This window comes from Xiphophorus couchianus, chromosome 14 (assembly GCF_001444195.1).
Source record: "Xiphophorus couchianus chromosome 14, X_couchianus-1.0, whole genome shotgun sequence".
Taxonomy (NCBI): Eukaryota; Metazoa; Chordata; class Actinopteri; order Cyprinodontiformes; family Poeciliidae; genus Xiphophorus; species Xiphophorus couchianus.
Window position 1 is genome coordinate 407,504 of NC_040241.1, and position 22,350 is coordinate 429,853.

At 39.1% G+C, this 22,350-nt stretch overlaps 1 protein-coding gene and 1 long non-coding RNA gene across 3 annotated transcripts in view; both read right to left on the bottom strand.

Annotated features, from left to right (window-relative positions):
• afap1 (actin filament associated protein 1) overlaps positions 1–22,350 on the bottom strand; it is a 129,262-nt gene that overhangs the window by 36,413 nt on the left and 70,499 nt on the right. For both annotated transcript variants that reach the window (XM_028038289.1, XM_028038290.1), the window contains exons 4-9: positions 12,135–12,243; positions 11,604–11,815; positions 10,464–10,643; positions 6,055–6,141; positions 5,357–5,429; positions 1,919–2,071 (exon numbers count right to left, since the gene is read on the bottom strand). In XM_028038289.1, coding sequence (XP_027894090.1) covers positions 1,919–2,071; positions 5,357–5,429; positions 6,055–6,141; positions 10,464–10,643; positions 11,604–11,815; positions 12,135–12,243 — 814 coding nt within the window. The remainder of the gene's footprint in view (positions 1–1,918; positions 2,072–5,356; positions 5,430–6,054; positions 6,142–10,463; positions 10,644–11,603; positions 11,816–12,134; positions 12,244–22,350) is intronic.
• LOC114157372 (uncharacterized) lies at positions 21,109–21,968 on the bottom strand. The gene is made up of 2 exons (XR_003598133.1): positions 21,893–21,968; positions 21,109–21,808 (listed from the first exon to the last, which is right to left on the bottom strand). It is a non-coding gene; the product is annotated as an uncharacterized LOC114157372 (long non-coding RNA).

The following is a 22,350-nucleotide window of genomic DNA, read 5'->3' on the forward strand; positions in this document are numbered from 1 at the left end:
GCTGCTTGCAATGCGTTTCTCTGGGTTTATGACCCATGGGCAGTTGCCTGATTCCTTATTATCTGTTACCCTTGTGCCAGTAATTAAGGACAAAACTAGTAAGGTGGGTAGCCTTAATAACTACAGACCAATAGCTTTAGCTAATGTGATATCTAAAGTATTAGAAAAAATCTCGCTTGGTCGGCTCAATCAATTTATTAGTACAACAGATAATCAATTTGGTTTCAAAGCCAAGTTGGGAACTGATCTCTGTATTTATGGCCTGAAAGAGGCAGCAAGAGCATATCTAAGAAAAAATTCATCTGTGTTAATTGGGTTTATTGATGCCTCTAAGGCCTTGGATCGTGTCAATCACTGCAAGTTATTTGGCAAATTAAAACAATGAGGTGTTCCGGACATTATTATACAAATTTTGGTTTACTGGTATTCTAACCAGAAAATGCATGTAAAATGGGGCAATAACATCTCTGCTTCCTTTGGTGTGAGTAATGGTGTGCGTCAGGGTGGGCTTCTTTCACCTGCCTTGTTTAACTTGTACATGGATGACCTGTCAAAAGAAATGAACCTCTGTAAAACTGGATGTGTGATCGGTGATACTTTGGTCAATCACTTTATGTATGCTGATGACCTGGCTGTACTCTCACCGAGCAGTGCTGGTTTTCAGCAGTTACTGAATATCTGCTCTGATTATGGGTTGAGATTTGATGTGCAGTATAATGCTAAGAAAACGGTTGTACTAGTATGTAGGATTAAAGCAGACAAACAACTTTGCTTCCCTGATTTTTTTCTGTCAGGGCAAAAGTTAAATGTTTGTTCCAAAACTAAATACCTGGGTCACTATATCACAGACCAGCTCTGTGATGATGATGATATTTATCGGCAGTGTCGCATGTTGTACATTCAGGCAAACATTCTGGGGAGGAAATTTCATATGTGCACTGATGAGGTAAAAATAAGCCTGTTTAAAGCTTACTGTGCACCCTTGTATACAGCTCCTTTGTGGTGTAAATTTAAAAAAGCTAGCATGCAGAAGCTTAAGGTTGCGTCTAACGACTCTGAGAATTCTGCTTAAGAAATCTAGGCTTAGCAGTGCAAGTGAGATGTTTTGTAACGCACATGTCAGAACATTCCAGGCTCTGTTGAGAAATCTGATATACAAGTTCATGTGTCGTTTAGGCAGCTCATTGAACAGTCTTATTGTAATGTTTTCACATCCCTCTTTCAGTGCGCCAAGATACCAATCGGCTCTGTGGAAACATTGGTATGCAAGTCTTTTATAAGATTCTTTTTTATTTTGTCTTTTTATTCTTTATATGTCGTGTTGTTGTGTATCATCTCTTTGTGGACTGTTGAATAAAGTAAAATAATTGTATTTTAATTTCCGGGGGAGCAGACCCCACTAGAACTGTGTCACAGCTGCTTGTGTCTCTCGGTAATGTTTAGAGATTTTGGCAGGTATGAAGTATTCTGGAGATTCTGTTTCATGTATATACAACTCTAGGAAAAATGGCCAAATCTCTGATTTTACTCTTTATACGTATATGTGTGAATAAAATTAACATTGTTCTTTTATTCTATGAATTACTGACATGTCTCCTAAATTCCAAACAAAATTTAGAGATCTCTTAATTTTTTCCAGAGCTGTATGTAATTGTTAACAGTTTTAGTTGAAGAAAAATAAAAACAAAATGTGGAAGGCCCCCTGTCGGTGATTGGCCCTTGGAATTGTCCTAACCTTTGCATCCCTGGCTCCAACAAAAGCAGAAGTAAATGTGAATATAAATAATAGGGAAGTGAAAGTTTTATGTGATACCAAGAAGTCATTGCATTGAGGAACAGGGCCTCCAAACTGGGAATTGTCATTAGTCATGCCGTTGAGAAGACATTTTCTAAATTTGATTAATGAACCCAGTCTTACCACAGGTGGGAACATCTTCCTCTGCAGATGAAGTCTGTTCATCTGTGGATGGCTTCTTCTTCCCCAGGCTGATGATCTTGGTGATCTTCTTGCTGGCTCCCTTTCCAACAGTCCCGGTTTTCTGCTCTGATTTGGAGTTTTTCTTTGCTTTTCCTGAAAGAATCAAGGCTATTGTGTCATAATTCACAGTTTGTGATTAAAACAAAAATAATTAAAACTTTGCAATGTTTCAGTTGAAATACCTCTGCAGAACTTTCACTGCTATAGAAACATATCACCTGCTAATTTATGTGGATTACTAAATCAGTACAGTAAGGATAACAAGGAGAAACAGAGCTACCTCAAATATTACTATAAACAAAGAGCAAGTTTATAATCAAAAGCTAATCTTCATCATCTGTGAATTTAGCTTATTTTAAATCCAAAAATCTCCAGTAGTGCAACAAGTTGGTTTGTTCTAGTTTTTATATAAAGAGAGAAGAGAAAACATAATCATCATCCAGCTGGAGGGAGAGCAGACATTTAGTAAGACAAGTCTTTGGAGTGCAGCTGGGTCTATTTGTTTAGTGAAAACTGCAGTTTGCGCTGGGTTTTAATGTGCCTGAAAGAATCAAGAAGATATTATGAGTGCATTACTCTGACAACGTCTGCTTTAGAACAAAATGCCATCTTACCCTGTGTGCGTCTCGGCAGGGTCACACTGACCCAGTGTCCGCTTATACCCCTCTCTTCCCGCTGTCTAAGCTGCGGTTAGCTGGTAGACTACAGATCTCAACTATAGGCCAAATTTCTATTGTTTCAATTAATATACCATATATGTTGTGCCAGGTTCTTATTTGAGAAGAAGAATGTGGCACCTTCAAGAATCTGGAAATTATTCCTAAGGATGAACCAGACTTCACAATCTCATTTGACACTGCTCATTCTCTCCTCTCCTGCCCCGCCTGCTCTCTGGTACGCTGTAGCTAGCATGGCATCTTGTGAATACTCAGGATAGTTAGCATGACTGCCGATAACAGCGGACAAATGGTTTTCCTGAAATAGTAAGTTGTTTCTCCACCATTAGCACATTTAGCAGCATTGTTAAGACCTTCCTCCTCTGATTGGTTGTTGTTGGGAGCAATGCATTTCTTCAGACAGCAATCATAGCTCAGGGAGGATAAGGAGGAAATTGATCTTTTCACACATTACCCATCTCACAGGAAAGTGTCACAACATAATGACAGTTTTAACAAATATGAAAAAAAAAATTATTTATCAAAATTATACGGCAGCTTTAGCCTTTCCAAAGTCATGACAACATCACACTAACCCTTTTATTCAACATTTATATGTAAATGAATCTTTGACATATTGTTTCTCTTATTATTGTTGTATTTAAAAGATAGAATTTGGGTAATTTTAACAGACCTACAACAAGAGAAGTGTAGTCTGATGTAACTTCAGAAAGTGAAAAAAAGAGATGAATTTGTCTTTTTAGTCAGTTTACATAAACTTCTGGTTTCAAGTGTGCTCTATACGTATGGTTTTGTATGCAGGTGGAAGAACAGCTACAGAATAGCGGTTCTTCCAGCTATTAACTGATGTAAAATCTATTTAGAAAAAAACTTTTACTTGAGTTGATCAGCACTCTGTGTGACACCTTACAAAAAGAACATTGCTGATCATGATGGGATTTGACAGAAAATGAGCAATGTTCTGTTTGCTTTGTATGTTTCTGGGTGATAAGCTGAACCAACTGAGGATAATTTGGCAAAAAGAAGAAAAACAAACATAGACATTCAGCATCTGATATGAAATGCACTTCAGAGTCAATGTAGCAGACCTCAACCAAAAAGAAGAGGGAACAAAAGCACATAGCTACTATTCAGCTGACGACCCAAATAACTGAGAAGACAAGCAAAGTGCTACATGTTTCCATCAGCAGGCCACATGAATTTGGCCTGCTGATGGTAAATAATTGGTGTGCTTTGACAGATTCTCTGCTTTGGTGTGGGTTTCAGCAAGAGGACACAATCACAGCAGCTTATATCAGTCAATGTGCTCATTTTTTGTGTAAATGTATTTTTATTATAAGATGATCCGAAGGGTTTCAGTCATAATCTTCTCTCAAATGTAGAACTTTTACAGGAAAAGTTTGTGTACTCAGTAATGACATGCAGGGGCGCTGCCAGGAAACTTGGGCCCCATGACAAAAAATTTAATTGGGCCCCGTGCTGCTACAATTTTTCGAGTCTATTTGACCCATAAAAAGCGGCACAATTTTAAACACATGCAACTGCCTTGCTTTCCTGTCATGACAGTTTGTTATGAGGCAGATAATCTGTGAAAACATGAATCTCCTCCAGCTCCTCCCTGACCTACTACTGACGGCTAAAGATTGTGATTTACAGCGCTAAAATCCACCTCCTGCCTCTGATTGGTTGTTTTTACAGAGAGTACCGGGAGAAGGCAGAGGAATTAAATTATTCTCAGATAATCTCTCAACTTATTGACAGTCAACAGATATCTGTAATTTAAATGCAAGTTAAGGCAGGACTATCTGGACTGACAAGAGGCTGTTTTTATAAAGATTGTTTGAATTTATGTCACTAATAAATATATTGTTTTACTGTGTAATTGTAAAAAGAGCAGTGAGACAGGAAAAATCTACATAGACTCCCTGGAAGGATGCTAACTAGCTTGTCACTGAACACAGTGTTGCTCACCTCTTTCACTGAGACAGGGAGGAGGGATTATTCTGATATCGGGGTCAGAGCTGCTGCTGACTGACACATCTGTTAAGTGTACAGGTACAACTTAAATATATGAATATGTTGGTAGATATTTTTTCTCTCCTTTAAATGCTAGTGAAATGGAGGCAAACAGTCTGTAGCTAAGCTAACTATCCTAAATGATTGATAATCTCACACAGTCTAACCACCTCTCTTCGAGAAAAACTGAGCTACAAATTGACACTCTGGTCTTTTTTCTTTCTCTCCTTTTGAAAACTTGACTTTATTATTTTTCTTGGCAGCATAGTAACTGCCACAGTCATTCTTGTTTTCTACTGACTGCTGCTGAACATCGTCACTTTCAAGCGCACCAAGCAGGAACGAACCATTTCATGCCAATCGGGAGGGGGTGGGGGGTTTAGTGCAAATATGGATGTGTGTGTTTTGGTCTTTGAGTGGTAACATTTATTTTTTTACTGATAAAAACAATTTAAAGAACACGATATAATTAATTTTGTAATTGACAGGGCCCCAATTTTTTTTTCTATTTCTATGAAGAAAAAAACAAAACTGTTTTGTGGAGGGCCCCCTGTTGGTCAGGGGCCCTTGGAATTGTCCTAACTTTTCCCCCTTTTACTGCGCCCCTGATGACATGAACTGTATGTTTACATGCTGCTAAAGTCAACTGAAATGTTCCACATTGTTTACTTCCTGTGACTCTCACCTTGGTCTTTGCCATCACTGTGTCCATTCTCATGGGTTGCTTCACCATCTGAGCTAGGCCGGTCAGATGTTCTCTGGCAACAGAAAATCACCAAAGCAGAAGAGGAGTGACTTCAAAGAAGAGTAAACAGCATAGTTCCTCAAAACTGGAGGGTTGAAAAAGGCACTACAGTCCAAAAGTGGCTATCTAAAGGTAATGTACAAAATAAAAATTCCAGGAATTTTTGTAGAAGGTTGAATTGGATGATAAGTCTGACTCTCAATCTGCAGTGTTAACTTACTAAGGGTTTGCAGTACAGTTCTAATTTGGTGCAAACATATCAGAAGGCACGTGATAAATGTGCACTTCATGTTTTAACAGCTCTGGAAACCTTTGCATCTATTGCTATAACAACCGATTTGGTTAACTGTCCACCTCAAATGTTTACCGCAAATCAAATTCTGCCCCGTCTATCAAGTATGTCACCAAGTTGAGTTTAGTTCAAAAATAGTAACTAGGACAGAGGATATCTAATAAAATTATTTAAAAGGCAATATACCTCGGAAACTTGAAATACCGAGGCAAAAATTTACGAATGTTGCAATTTTGGTCCCGAATCAAACAGAGTTTACTGGACTATCAGGTGGGAAAACATTCTTAAAGAACAGACATACTTTGCAACGCCGCCAATCTTTAGAATATGTGGGTTTTATTTTTACCTTCTCCAGTTCTGCTTTGAGGACAGGTAATCCAGATGCAGCTCCATCGAGGTCTGCACTTCCATTCACACACACCTCCCTCATCACCTTGAAAACAAAAGGAATGCTATTTTAATTAGACTGCTGAGGACATTATACCAATGAAAAACCCATATGATGACTGAGGGCAGAGTGAATTCAGTTTATACTTCAACATGTCAACTCAGGTTGGCAGAATATTAACCAATAACAAAGGTCAACAACAAATAAGTGGGTTCCTCATTTTATAATATCTGAAATTTCTTTTGCAGCATACCACCTAATTAAGCAGCTAAATGTAGAAAGCCTTCCAATGAGGTCCACATGTATGGTCTCTACCCTGACTCTAATATATTATCCTTCCCTATGGCAGTTAAGGGATCAAAAGCAATGGAGACCGGGCGTTCTAGTAACTGCAGAGGAAGTAGGTGGTCCCTGCATATCAAATCTTGGCTTGGCAGTGAAAGGGATCTACATGCATTATCCAAATAGTGGGTAGTGGGAAATATGAAAATTCACCAATACACTCTTTAACACACAAAAACTCTCCTATGTCCAATCCACATGCACTCAAGACCGGCTCTGGCTGCACTGGTGTCCTCAACTTGTCAGGTTTTGGCTTGCAGGAAGCATAATTGGGTTGGTTGGGGAAATGACAGACTGTGGCTCCATAGGTCTGGCTAAGAGAGAGACTCAGAGGCTGAGGGGGCGGGAACGGACTGTATTTCTTCGATTGGAAAGAGGCAGTCACTGTGGCTGCCTGATGTACTACTGAGCAAACTGGAGTCAGAGTTTGGGTGCTAAATATGACTTTTAATTAAAGGGATCCAAGATTAATTGCACATGTTGGGCTAAATATGTTGTAATTTTCCTATTAACTAAAAAAATGCTGTTTGTGATACACCAAAGAATCATTGTACGAGCAAAACTGTTCAAGGCTCTAACAAGTGATCGTTACATTCACAAGATAAAAACAAATGCCCTGCTGACCGTTTTTATTCACAAATGACAGAACACCTGGCTAGAGAGCTAAAAACGCTGGGAGAAACGTCAGACAGACAGCGCTGGGAGCTCTTTTTAATGGTGGTGGAGCTCTGCGGCAGAATAACCAGCTACTGCCACCACTGCCACCCTGTTTATTGCGGATGTAGATTAGACCCTAAACAGCAGTTAATGGACCGGACAGAGAACTATAGAAGTACTTACTGGATCACACAGTCCAACCAGGGGTACATGTCATTCATAGTTTCATTTATAAAAAAACATACTGCTGATTGATATGTTATAGGTGTGAGAAGCAGCCAATATAAATTAATGTTTGTATCTTTGAAAAAGTCAAAGATACAAACATCTTTGTATACAAAATAGATGCAATACAAAGATACAAAAATAGATGCAATAATCAATAATATCTATTGATTAGTGCATCAATAGATATTATTGATGCAATAATATCTATTATTATTAATAGATAATATTAATAATCTTTAGTAATATACCTCACAGAAATCTTGGCTGTGAGGTTAAGAATATCTGCAACCTGAAAGTTACTGCTCTGAAAAATATGTGGAAAGTTATGGATGAAAATCAGGTTCTTTGGTGACTTTTGTTAGATATTAACCAAAGCATATCACAGCTATTTCATTCAGACCTAAGTAAGCTGTATCCTTGAGAGAAAGGAGTAAAATAACTTCCTAAGCTCACATAATCACACCAGCATGATGCAGGTCCTCTGTCTCTTCTTTTTGAAAATATGAAATACTGGCAACACATGTCACAGTAATCATGTAAAAAGGGGATCAGATCAGTGGTTTCAGTTGGACTTTCAGTGCAACTGAAACAGCAGTTAATGGACCGGACAGAGAACTATAGAAGTACTTACTGGATCACACAGTAAGTACTTCTGTGTACATTATGTGTACAAAATAGATGCAATAATCAATAATATCTATTGATTATTGTATCTATTGACTCTGTGTCAGAGTGACATGTTAAAATCTTTGTAATTAATTAATAGAAATTAATATGTTAAAGTCCCAGCCCTGACTAAAATAGACTAAATTTACATTATATTGGGTCTCATGATATCAAATAAGTGTCCTGAATGGTTGGGTGTGCCAGTAACAGCTCATGTGACAATGTGAGGTCATATACTATTATATGAATACTTCATTTTAATAGCCAATATGTCGCTATCCTTTTAAATCACATAATATATGGCACAACCTACTTTAGTGTATAATTATTCCCACAGAACCTACACTAATAGATACCTTTTTATACTACCTTTTTTAAAGGCTCAATTCTAGCCAGGTTAGTAACATAGTATCATCCTAGGACCCCTCTTATTCAATATTTATATGCTCCCACTAGCTCAGGTTATAACAGGAAATAATATTAGCTACCATAACTATGCAGATGACATACAGCTCTACATTATGATGTCACCAGGTGACTCAGAACCCATCCAATCACTGAACAGATGCTTAGAACAGATAAATGTGTGGATGTGCCAAAACTTTCTCCAGCTGAGCAGAAACAAAACTGAAGTTATTATTTTTGGACCTAAAGAGGAACAATCTAGAGTTATAGATCTAGAATCAATGCACAGCTTTAGTTATTACAACTAAAAACCAGCGATCAGGCCCGAAACCTGGGAGTAGTGATGGACTCTGACCTGAACCTCCAGAGCCACATAAAGACAGTTACAAAGTCGGCCTTCTATCATCTGAAGAACATTTCCAGGATTAAAGGACTAATGTCTCAGCCAGATCTAGAGAAACTCATCCATGCGTTTATCTTCAGTCTCATTGATTATTGCAACAGCGTCTTCACAGGTCTGTCCAACAAATCAATTAAACAGCTGCACCTGATCCCGAATGCTGCTGCTGGCGTTCTCACTAAAACCAGGAAGATAGAGCACATAACACCAGTTTTAAAGTCCCTACACTGGCTCCCTGTAGCTCAAAGAATAGACTTTAAAATACTGTTGTTAGTTTACAAATCACCGAACTGCTTAGCACCACAATACATTAAAGATCTGCTGTTGTTGTATCAACCTTCCAGACCTCTCAGGTTCTGGTTCTGGTCTGCTCTGCATCCCCAGAACCAGAACCAAACGAGGAGAAGCAGCTTTCAGCATCTATGCACCACAAATGTTGAATAAACTTCCAGAAAACTGTAAAACAGCTGAAACACTGACTTCCTTTAAATCTCGACTGAAAACCCACCTGTTTAGGATTGTATTTGAAATGTAATCAATTACAAATTTATTGATAGAACTTTACTTAATGCTGTGTTTTGATTGCTGATTCTATCTTGCATTGTGTTTCTGTGTTTGATATGATGTAAAGCACTTTGAAATGCCTTGCTGCTGAAATGTGCTATACAAATAAAATTTGATTTGATATCATAACGTTTAAAGTCTGCTGACCACTGAATGGCCATAAAAAGCGACACAATTTTAAAGGCATGTAACTGCCTTGCTTTCTTGTCATGACAGTTTGTTATGAGACATTATGAGAAAACATGAATCTCGTCCAGCTCCTCCCTGACCTACTACTGAAGAGCACTGGGAGAAGGTAAAGGAATTAAATTATTCTCAGATAATCTCTCAAGATATTGACAGTCTTAACAAATATGTGCTCTTTGTTAATAAAAGTTGCATACTGCAGCTTTAATTTCACTTCAGTGTAAAAATGGATGTGTGCGTTTTGGTCTTTGAGTTGTAACCTTTATTTTTTTGATAAAAACAATTAAAAAACACAATATAATTAATTTTCTAATTGACCGGGCCCCCATTTTTCTTTCTATTTCTATGAAGAAAAATAAAAAATATATTTTGTGGAGGGCCCCCTGTTGGTCATTGGCCCTAGGAATTGTCCTAACTTCTAAATATTGTATTTATGTCCACCTCCAAAATGCCAACTAATAATAGCTATAATGTTTGGTGTAATTCCAGGGTTCATAAATATATAACTATTTATTTATATAAATATACAAATATATGTATTGATATTACTAAATAATATATTTTAAAAATTATGACTGGTTGTGTGCTTTGTAAAATGCTCATCATACACCAATATCCAAACATTCTATTCTGTTTTCACCACTAAGAATATTTAAATATGCTGAACCATGTATCAGTCTATTTCAAAAATACTTAAAAATAATTTTCCTGCTTTGAAAATATAAATGTAAGCAATGTAAACAAAAGTATTAAAAGTTTTGAGAACAAAAGACATGAAATCCTGCTTTAAGACTGTACATGTGTGCTCTTGGATTATGGCAGAAAAATTCCCCCATATTATTCCCTCATCGGGGGATTTAGCTCTGTGGTCCAATAAATAGAAAACACATTACAAGCAGGTGCTGGTTCACTGAATTACCTTGAGCCACTCCTCAGCCTGTTCTTTGCTCTGCACTGCCAGCACCAGGGCATCTGCTCCTTGGTGGACAATCTTCAGTTCATGCTTCTTCTTCCTGCCATCTTTGGGGATGTGCATGATGCTGCATCCTGACAGAGTGAGCTCCATCTGTGGGGTCTGGTCTTTAGAAGATTTGTAGCACTACAAGTAGATAGGAACAGGTGGTTTATCACTTCGTAGATGAAAATGTGACTGTTGGTGCAGATGTTTAAATACCACAGGCAGGAATAACAACCAGAAAACTTCATTTTCACAAAGCTTTACAATTAGAACAATGATTTTTTTTAAACACACAAATGAAGTTAGTAAATGTATTAAACTTTCCCACTAACTTCATTCTTGCCAATTTGTTAATGTTTTGTTAGCTCCAGTGGCCTTAATTTGAGAGAGGTCAGACAGGAAAGTGGGTTGTGAGAGAGGGGCAAAAGATAGAATAGAAAATAATTTATTGTTTGTCACTGTACATACACTCACCCGCTACTTTATTAGGTACACCCTGGCTAGTACCGGGTTGGACCCCCTTTTGCCCTCAGAAATGCCTTAATCCTTGGTAGCATAGATTCAACAAGGCACTGGAAACATTCCTCAGAGAGTTTAACCCATATTGACATGACAGCATCACAGAGCTGCTGCAGATTTGTTGGCTGCACATCCATGATGACAATCACATCCCAAAAGCGCATTCAGTGTGATGGCTTCTACAGCATGGAATCAGCTCCAGTCTGAACTCAAGATGTCAGATCTGATTTCATTGGACTTATTTTGAGTGGTTCTTAAAAACATGCAACGTGATTCTGTCAACCAGTGCCATTGTTTTTAAACTGTTTTGTAATTTGTTTTAAACTTGTGCATATGTTTTAATTTGTTTTACTTTTGTGTAACCATGTTGTTATGTCTTGCAGATTTCTGCCCAGGTCCCTCTTGAAAATGAGATCTAGATCTCAATGGGGTTTTACCTGGTTAAATAAAGGGAAAAAATCTACCTGAAAAAGTAATTATTTCCATCCTATGTAAACCATATAAGATCTGATGCCAGTCATCCATGAATGTAACGTTTATGCTTAACCATTCTGTCTGTATTTCCTTTCAACAATCTCTCACCAATAGTTTGTTGTCTTTGATGACACACAGAAGTTTAGTCCATTGGCCGAAGCGTTTCTTGCGCAACAGAAAAGCACAGATACGGGCATCTTTCACAAGGTCCATGGATGCCTCTTCAGATGGCCACTGGTGACGCATCTTCTGACTCTTCCCATCTTCCTCTTCTTCATCGTATGATTCGTAGGAACTGCTCATGGCATCTGAATCATAGTCTGACAGGAAACATAGACTATTCTTAATTTTGTTGACCAGAAATAAGCTAACTATGTTAGGGTTAGTATTTTTTTTCTTTTTTAGTTTATCACTTTATTTTGGTAAATTGCCCACATTAAACACAGGAAACAACAAAAGAAAAAAACAACAATAAACAAACCCACAGTTTACCAAAAAAGGAATAGGCCGAAGCAAAGCTTATTCCTGTGTACCCTGTTTTTATACCTTACAACGTAACACTTAGGTTAGTAGTTTTCTATTTATAAAGACACATATTACATTAATAAATAAAAAAATATATATCAGCTTATTACTTACTAGAGGTAATGTACTCAGGAGCCTTTCCAGGACTTAAGGGAACTGCTTCCTCATAGTAACCTTCTGGAAGAGAGGAGCTGGGCAGAGGAGGAGGGTCGCTGTTTGGAGCCTACAAACAGAACAAGTTTAAAATGAGAACACTGTATAATAGCTGCTTAAAGGGAATGTATAATGTATTTTCTAGCCACATAGTGCAATTTCATAGCAGCATGTTTCCTTCGGTTGGAATCAGAATTTATTGTTTGTCACTGTAAATAAAATGAGATTAAAGCCAGGTCGAAAACATTGCAAACAATGTAGGACAATCTATACAATATAAACAGAAATATGGTGATAGTTACAATATTAATCAGTGAAATTTATATATGCACACATACACATAAACTATCATATTAGTGGATGTGAGAGTTCAGGGTGTTGATTGCTCTTGGGTAGTCTTGGGTGTGGAGGCAATACAGGAGGGGGCTCAGCACAAAGCCCTGTGGGGAACCGATGCTCAGTGTGCAGGCAGAGAAGAGATGAGGACCAAGTCTCACAGTCTGTGGTCGGTTGGTGAGTTTTGAGATGAGGCTGACTAGGATTATTGTGTTGAAGGCTGAACTGTAATCAACAAAAAGAAAAAAAAAAGTGGAGAGCTCCAGCAGTGGTGTCATTTGTGGATCTGTTAGCACGATAGGCTGTTGTGAAAATTATGCATATATAAAAACAACTAAAAGGAAATTTGACTTTGCATCATAGCCATGTATTTGATGTCTTGAAATTGGGCTTGGTCATTTTAAAAACGTCTTGCACTTTCTGACACTCCCCGTTAAGTAAGTCATCAGATGCAGCTTGAAAAAAGTTCTCACTTCTCCCCTTGATTCAGATTACCTTCAGTAGAATTTCTACTGGGTCAATCAGCAGACAGAAGAAGAATTATTATTACATATGAGCTAGTTGGACCTTTTCTGGTTGAAGTTGGACTCAAAATCAAGTCCTAAACATACAGCCAGTTTTTAGAAGACACTTTCTTCAAGTTGTGGTACAGAAAAAAGTCTGCATCTTTCAAGAAGACCATGATTTTTATGCAGGACAATGCTCCATCGCATGCATCAAAGTACTATGAAAGGCCTTAAAGATGAAAGAATAATGAAGTGGTCCCCTTCCTCACCAGAACTAAACCCCATTGACAACCTGTGGGCCTTTCTTAAACAGGAGATTTATGGTGAAAGAAAACAGTTCACATCTCTGATCAGTGTCTGGGAGGCTGTGGCTGCTGCTGCACAAAAAGTTGATCGTCAACAGATCAAGAAACTGACAGACTCCATGAATGGAAGGCTTCTAAGTGTTATGGAAAAGAAGGCTGACTATAAAGGTCACTGATTTATTTTTTAAATGTCAGAAATGTTTATTTGTCAATTTTGAGTTGTATGTTTATAATTCTCACTTTAACGGTTGACAAACAAGTGAGATATTCAATATTAAATATTAAATATTCAGGTTTTTAGAGGTTATTAATATTTTGGATTGACCGAGACCGCTGTAGTTGTTCAACAATAAAATTAATCCTGAAAACTAAAACTTGTGCAATAATTGTGCACAGTGTAGTACATTTCTGCCAGATGATTAGCCTAAGCATATAAGAATCTAATTATCTCTCAGCTTGAATAGTGCCAGATAACATGGGCAAATGCAAAAAGATTTCAATAGTTTTCAATTGGTGCAGTATAAATCTCCACTTTTAGCAATGTATTGTTCTTACAGAACTGGTATAAATACAGTGCATTCTTGACTGGCTAAACGTCCATAATAGGACATTATTCTTAATATGGAACATTTTCAAATTCCAAATTTCACAGTTTTTGATTGTTCAGTAGAAAATAATGTAAATTCAAATCGTTATGTCATCAGACATGCAGCTGAAGGACGTTTTGAAATTCCTCGGGCAAAAACACATTTTCTCAAATGCACCTTTATTTACGTAGTGGAACTCTCTACCATTAACTCTCATAAAAACTGACAGATGGAAGTGACAGTTTCCTTTATGAAAGAAAACTGAAAAACGTTTTCAAATCAATGTACCCATTCTCAGATTGGCTGGTTATTGTATACTTGCTAAATTTATTAACATTTTGTATGGACTGAAATTAATTTTTATTGATATGTGGGCTAACCCTAACATCAGTCATATATTTGAAAGATTTCAATCGAGTGTTTTTAATGATGGACCCCAGGAAGATTTGATGGATGTAAAGCTTAGCTAATGGAGATCCTAAACAATAAGCAAAACAAAGAGCAATGCTTCTCCATGATGCCATTTACAACAGTTTCAAGGAGAAGTAGTTTGTACAAAAAGCTCCATCAGGTATTTGCTAATTGCTCAGCTGGGGACTGAAGCACCAAAGTGGAGTTTTGGTTAAATAGGCAGATCTTTGGTTAAATATCTGAGGCTTTGGTTAAATAGGCGGAGGTTTATGTGAGCAGGTGGTACACTCTAGGATTTCTCAAACATGCATGAATGAGTCAAAACAGTGTTCCAGGTATGATTTTGATGAGGGAATTCAATTGTAATGTGAAATAAAGCACAAAAATGTCAAATTTAAACAATATTCCCCCACCTCCTTAAAAACATCATATCAGTTACATCTGATGTAGCTCAGAACACTTTCGTCTTTCAATATTTCATGGGTTCCTGTAATCGCAATTTCAGAGTTGAGCAAGTCAGCTGGGATTCCAACATCATTCCTAAGTGCACAGTAACTTTGAGGACCCATAAATGTGTCCCCATGAAGACACTTCCACCATAAGTAAACAGAAAGTAATGCTAAGACGTCTTTTGAAAGGGATTTTGTGTTGGATGGTTGATGAAACATTGATGAAATGTGTATCTCAGCAATATGCTTGTAATTATTGTACGGACTGCAAGACAGGACGCGAGTACCTTTAATACGCAGCTTCTGTGTCAGAGAAGAGGAGGTGTTAGTTGAGTAAGAGGAAGGACAACATTAAAGAAGTCATTTACAATATTATCACTGGGGGATAATTGCCTATGCTAGGACAACCTTAGTTTATTTTCTAGAATTTCAGTCCTCTGAGCAGCCAAGACATAAAGACAGAACCAGACACTTTCACAGTACAAGAAACGCTGTAAGGCAAAATGCAAGCGTTTTCCACAAACACTAAACTAAGCTGTGAATAACTGCAAACTCCTTTCCCTCTTATTGAAAATCCTTTAGATTTTATTTCCCAATGACAGAAACAGCTTCCTGTGTCCAAAGAGGGAAAATTCAACACTGCAACTGTTATAAAACATAATAGGCCACTTTTTTACTGCTGACCTTATGGGCTCAACAGTTCAACAAAAACTAGTAAAGCATTTAAACATTCATAGAAGCATACCAGTGTCTAGCAACCTCCTGCTGGTAGATACAATGCTACAGTCACTATTTGACAAGATAATAATAATTATTGTTTAAGTAATCAGTCAGTTGTTAAAGTCAACATTAATTAACCCCAAAGTCTTTTTTGCACTTGAAATAGTCAACTACTTAACAACCAAAACTATAAAAGAGTGAAATGGTCAGGATGATCTTCCTCTGGGCAGAAATTGTTGATGGGCAGAGGTTGGTGATACATATTGCAAATGTTCCATACAACATACACTATATTGCCAAAAGTATTTTCTATCCCATCCAGATGATCAGAATCAGATGTTCCAATCACTTCCAAGGCCACAGATGTATAAAAATTAGCACACAGGCATGCAGACTGGTTTTACAAACATTTGTGAAAGAGTGGGTCGCTCTCAGGAGCTCAGTGAATTCCAGTGTGGAACTGTGATAGGAAGCAACCTGTGCAACAAATCCTGCCCTGAAATTTCCTCGCTCCTAAATATTCCAGTGTCAACTGTCAGCTGTGTTATAAGACAATCGAAGTGTTTGGGAACAACAGCAACTCAGCCACGAAGTGGTAGGCCACGTAAACTGAAGGACCGGGGTCAGCAGATGCCGAAGCGCATATTGCCAAGAGACCGCCAACTATCTACAGAGTCAATCACTACAGACCTCCAAACTTTTTGTTCAGAGGTCAGATTGGTTCCTGAACCAATCTGAACTTTCAGATTGGTTCAGGAACAGTGCACAGAGAGCTCCATGGAATGAGTTCCCATGGTGGAGCAGCTGCATCCAAGCCATACATTATCAAATGCAATACAAAGCTTTGGATGAAGTGGTGTAAAGCATGCCGCCAATGGACTCTAGAGCAGTGGAGACATGTTCTCTAGAGTGTACTTTTGGCACACTTCTCCATCTGCCAATCTGATGGATGAGTCTGGGTTTGGCGGTTGCCAGGAGAATGGTACTTGTCTCACTGCATTGTGCACAGTGTAAAGTTTGGTGGAAGGAGGATTGTGGTGTGGGGTTGTTTTTCAGGAGTTGGGCTTGGTCACTTAGTTCCAGTGACAGGAACTCTGAATGCTTCAGCATACCAAGACATTTTGGACAACTCCATGCTCCTAAATTTGTGGGAACAGTTTGGAGCTGGCCCCATCCTCTTCCAACATGACTGTGCATCAGTGCACAAAGCAAGGCCCATAAAGACATGGATAGCAGAGTCTAGTGTGGATGAACTTGACCAGATTGCACAGAGTCCTGACCTGATAGAACACCTTCCGGATGAATTACAGCGGAGACTGAGAGCCAGGCCTTCTCATCCAACATTAGTACGTGACCTCACAAATACACTTCTGGAAGAATTGTTAAAAATCCCCATAAACACACTCCTAAACCTTGTGGACAGCCTTACCAGAAGAGTTGAAGCTGTCCTAGCTGCAAAGGTGGACCAACGTCACATTGAACTATACGGATTAGGAATGGGATGTCACTTAAGCTCATATGCAAGTCAAGGCAGGTGAACGAATACTTTTGGCAACATAGTGTAATTATGATGGATGAGTCTGGTCATTAAAAAAAACTTGCACAAGCTTTATACGCATCTACTCCATGCTTAGCGCGACATACAGGTTTGGGGAAGTAAAAATAGCGTTTTGGCCTGTGTAGGTTTTTTTAAAACTGAAATCCATTTTAGAAAGAAAACCTTCAATATGTACGGGGTCCCAAATGTACAATGTGGCAATGCTTTTGAGAAATTCCCTGTGAAGCCAAATGTTGTCGTCTCCTCAAACCCGGGCACTGCACCATTACCTAGAAACCCAACAGAGTCCAGCTCTATAGCAACATAGCAACCCAAGCTGAGCTCCAGCATGTTTGGTCAGGTGGTTTTACCACTGTATGCGATGTACCTTGGCTGCTGAAAAAGATAAGTGTTTTGTTGTTGACTTACCGGCCAGAAACCACTTGCCTCATGCTTGTTGGTTGTGTATGACGCTTCACTTCTACTTTCCAAAGATATGCAGTTGTATAACTGCACATCTGCATTTTCACATCCAAGTATAAACGTTGAGTTGGGCGGCCATGGGCAGCAGCAGCTTATTTGAATTTAAAGTGACAAAAGGCCATAAAACAGCTCATTTTGAAAGGAGCTCAAAAAAGGTAGAACCGAACAAACTAAATTCTCATTATCTTGGAATTATTTTGTGCAAAAAAATGTAATAAACATGTTTAGTAGAGTCCCTAGACCTATCCTAACCTATTCAAGGATACATAATAGGTCACCATCCAGTTTTCACTTACCGAGATCATAACAGTGCCCATTTATTACAATGAAGTGAGGTAAAGTAGTTGTCCCCAATCCCTGGGCCGCAGACCGGTACTGGTGCGTGGACCAATTGGTACCAGGCTGCACAAGAAATAATTAAATATTTCCATTTTATGTATTATGTGAGTCTAGAGGACCTTTTATTTTGAAAATTCTTTAGCCCAATTCTCTCAGTTACGTCTTGTGCGATAACATTGAGCCCACAAGCAGCAAAATGAGTAAGAAACAGATCAGATGTCTTTGGAAAGTTTCTTTGCGAAGGGAAAAAGGTTCAGAGAAGAGACAGGAGAATGGATTTATCCCGGTAGGTTATTTCCACATTACAACCCCGATCTGCATGATATGCAGCGACTGGCTCAGTAATGAGGCAATGAAGCTTCAAAACGGCTTCACCATGTAGAGACCAGACACCTTGTGCATAAGCAATACTTCGGGTGTCATCGTTTCTCATCACTCCCAGATGAGACTGTCTCGTTGCAGAGAAACAAGCTCAGAACTCCCATTAACTCGTCGTTACTGTGAGTTAAAATTTTCATGAAAGTAAAATGTTCATTTTTATGGTGAATCTTTATCTTATTTTGAAGGTGTAAACCATAGCGACCAGAGTCAGAGAGTGTTAGGGCAGTGGTCGAAACGAGAGGAGTAGAGCTTGTGAGTCTTAAGTCTGGTTCACACGGCACAATTTAAAAATTGTTGGCAGATTTTTCAAATACGACACTAGCCAATAAAATTACAACAGGTTTGATCGGTTCGTGTGTCCAGCCACACGGCAGGAGCCACACAAGAACCGATTTCACTCAAACATCACGATTCCAGAAGAAAATCCTGTAAAACCCCCAACATACCATACATGAATTTAGAATAAACAAACACGGATGACGATGTAGAAGCAACAGTGATAGTTTGTGGACTAATTTTAAGAGAGCTAATGTCAGCATCAAGCCCTGACTAAATGAATAGCCTTATGTCATGTCAGGTTAATGATAGCTGAAACGTTACCGGGTTTATCAACTGTGGTACCAGTTTCTCTGCAGTTCCTCTTATTGTCATTTCTGTTGATATTCCTTGTAGGAAATGCTGAATAAACATTCATGCTGAATAAACATATCATCTCTGATGTCCACTGGACTCTTGGTTGCGCCATGTCAGCTGTTTGGGAGTCCCCTCCGTGCTTACGTCACTGCGCTTTCTTATTGGTTACCTTTCACTATCAACAGGATGCATTCTGGCTCCCAGTCGGAGAAAACCCCACAGGCTGCGATAATCGGGCAAAGAGACAATCCAACATTGAAAATGCCTGATGTTAAATCGGAGTCGTCCCGACATTCTACACAGCAAATTTGGAAGTGTTAATTCAACTCCTAGAGAGTTCAATTCAACACTTTCAAAGTGTCTATATTGGTCCACTCTTGTTTGTGTTAAAGTAACACTTTTGAAAGTGTTATTTGTGGTAGAGTTGAATCAACACTCTCAGTAGTTGAAATTTAACACACATCAGTGTTGAGTTACCTAATACTAGTATGTAGTGTCAAAAGTTAACACTATGAATGTGTTAGTTTAACACAGAATAGTGTTAAATATAGATCAACATAGAAATCTGAATTTTAAGAATTGAATCAAATTGAATTTGAATTTCTATCCAAATTGATCTAGCTTGGCATGCTAAATTGCAAAGCCTTGACTGATTCACGGTGATAAAAATGTTGGGGACTACTAAACTAAAGCATAACATTTGGGGTTGTACCTGCTCCAACTCATAAGAACTTTCAAAGGAAGAGTAAGAAGCTTGCTACACAAAAATTCACACAGCAAATCATTAGATCTCTCAGTGAATCACTTCGTATAAAGTATCTTATTTCCTTAAAAGTCACCATAGCCAAGTGCACATTTTTAAGATTACTTAAGTCAGACAATTAATTACTTTATAAGTGCTGTCAACTCTATACTGTGTCACTAGAAAAAAAGAGAAGAAATCTAACTTTAATCTCAGAATTCTGAGATTAAAGTCAGATTTTTTTTCAGTCGCCCTTAAATTCATCCGTACTGTAGCACTCAAAGTGATGTTGATGGGGAGCATTTGCGCAGACTCCACTAATGAACATTCCATTGGTCCTTCAATGGTCCAATTATGTCATTATAACCTCCCCGAGAACTCTGCTCACTTTTATATACATCTTATTCCTTGCCTCACTCCCCAATCAACTGTCTTTCATCAACAGAGTTAAGAATACTTTACAGAGTAACCTCTAGGGTTAGAATCTTACATGAAATACAACTGGAAAATTTTTACTTTTCTGCAGAGAAAATAGCTACCAAATCGGTCATGTGAGTATTTCTTTTTTCAGCATGCTAGGCCAGATTTAGTTTTTTTTGCCAGCAAACCCCATTCCCTCCCTTAATATTCTGCTCCCTCCTCTCATTGTTGGACCAGACCTCTAGCAAAAACCTTATCGGGTATCCTTTGAGGGAAACAGTGGTTTACTGAACTCAAAATACATTGCTGCCAGAGTTCTCCTCTCCTCTCTCCAGAGTTCTCATCTTTCCTATCTGAAAGAGGAGAAAAATATTTCCCCCAGAAAGAAGATTGGAGGATAGAAAGGAAGAGAAGTGAAAGGAACAAAAGAACTCAGTCTGAAGGGTCAAACAGGAAGCCACAACGCCTGCTTAAAGAAAATGGAACTCCTTTACAGTTGTTGAAATGCTCTGTTGAAAAGACATCTGCTGCTCCATATCTTACTAAATAGAGACCTTTTCTTTTTAAAACATAAATATTAATAATTTTCAAAAACTAAGTGTTTAGGTAAGCATTTCTCATGCTTCCAACAGAAAGCATTACATTTTACTCCAGAGAAAATGACTCTACTGCTTTGTTATGCAGTGACTAAGCTCAGAGAGAGGCATTGTTTTTTTCTTGTTTTCATTCCCCAACAAAGTACCACAGCCTTACAGCAGTTATGTGCAGATGATATGTTCTCAAACTAACCAGAGCTGCACACTCTCCCTCTGTTGAACAGAAATCACATGCTACTTCTCAGCCAATGCAACATAAAAATAAACTGAACCTCACATTCAAATTCAAAAATATGTAATTCATCCTAAATGGAAATTAAATGTTGTAGTTCATATTCATCTTAATTGAAATTCTTTAAATAGTTATTGTAGATAGTGATGGCTGTTAGAAGCAAAGATATCTTCAAGAGGTCTGCATTACAGTGAATTTGAAAAAGCCTGTCATGATTTGTGGTTAGAAAATGGCGAGGATGGAAGCAGAGGACCCAGGTTATGGTGAAAATGGATGATTTAATCAAAGCTCTCACAGGTAAACAGAACTCAAGTCAGCACTGGTGAACTCAAAGGCAAGGAACTCAAAACAAGTAGCACTGATAAGGACAATAGATGGGCGACAGTATAAACAAGGACCCACTGAGGAAACACAGACACAGGTAGGATTAAATACACAAGGGAGTAATCAAGGAAACAGGACTCAGCTGGGATCAATCAAGGGGTAGACAAGAAGGCACAGGAACTAAATTGACTATAAAACAAACACAGAAACCTAAATCCTTAAAGTACCTCAAGGACGGCTACTAGACGCCTAAAAAGTCATAAAACAAAACAACCCAACCAGGGTGGGCAGAGGGTTGCCGGACAGGGGGCCAGAGTCCAAGGAAAAATACAAGGAAAACAAAACAAACTCAGTCCCAAATAAAGCGGTCAGGGCAGGGCCTGCTGCAAGGAGTTCGGCAGCGGTGCAGGTGGACGACCGAGTATGGCGAGTCTAGCGGTTGGCAGCAGCGCAGGCTTTGCCCATGAAGAGACGGAGGTGGGCGGCTGGGTGAGTGGCCGCATGGACCCACCTGTCCCACGGAGAAGACCAGGAACAGGTAAGCTAGCTGGCTAGCTGGCGGCTTGGGCTGCTAGGGGAGGCTTGGCTCGATGAGCTCGGGCTGAGCGCTGAGAGACTCACTGGAGGGCTAGACCTAAGAACAGGGACGCTTTTAAGGTGCACTGGGGGACGTCAGGGACACAGTTGCTGATGCCGGAGAATTAATTGACCTGCTTACTGGGGCTGGATGCCAGCTTACTGCGGCTGGAGGCGAGAAGACTGCAGCGGCTGGCGACTGGCCCCCCCAGCGGGGGTTCAGAAGACCCGGAAACTGCGGAAGGCTCTGGAGACAGCTGGGCAGTCTGGAGTCTGGGAACCAGCCTTCAGCCGTGCTACCTGTTGACCAGGAGACAGTAGTGCTGCTTGACACCCCAAGACCAGGGGTACTGTGGCTGGCGGAATGAGTGGGGATGGTACTAGAAATGAAGGGGTGATCGGAGCTGTGGAGGTAGAGCAAAAGATACTGGTATCAAACTTGGGTGGAAGTGGTTCGCCAGCCATGATGGCTAAAGCTGCCTGGCTGTGCCACTCTGCTTCTTCCCACAACTGAGTCAGGTCCACGCCGGGGAGACGAGGCATCCAGTACTGCAGAGCCAAAACGCAGTTTGTGGCTACCCCAAACCAGGCGTTCAGGTG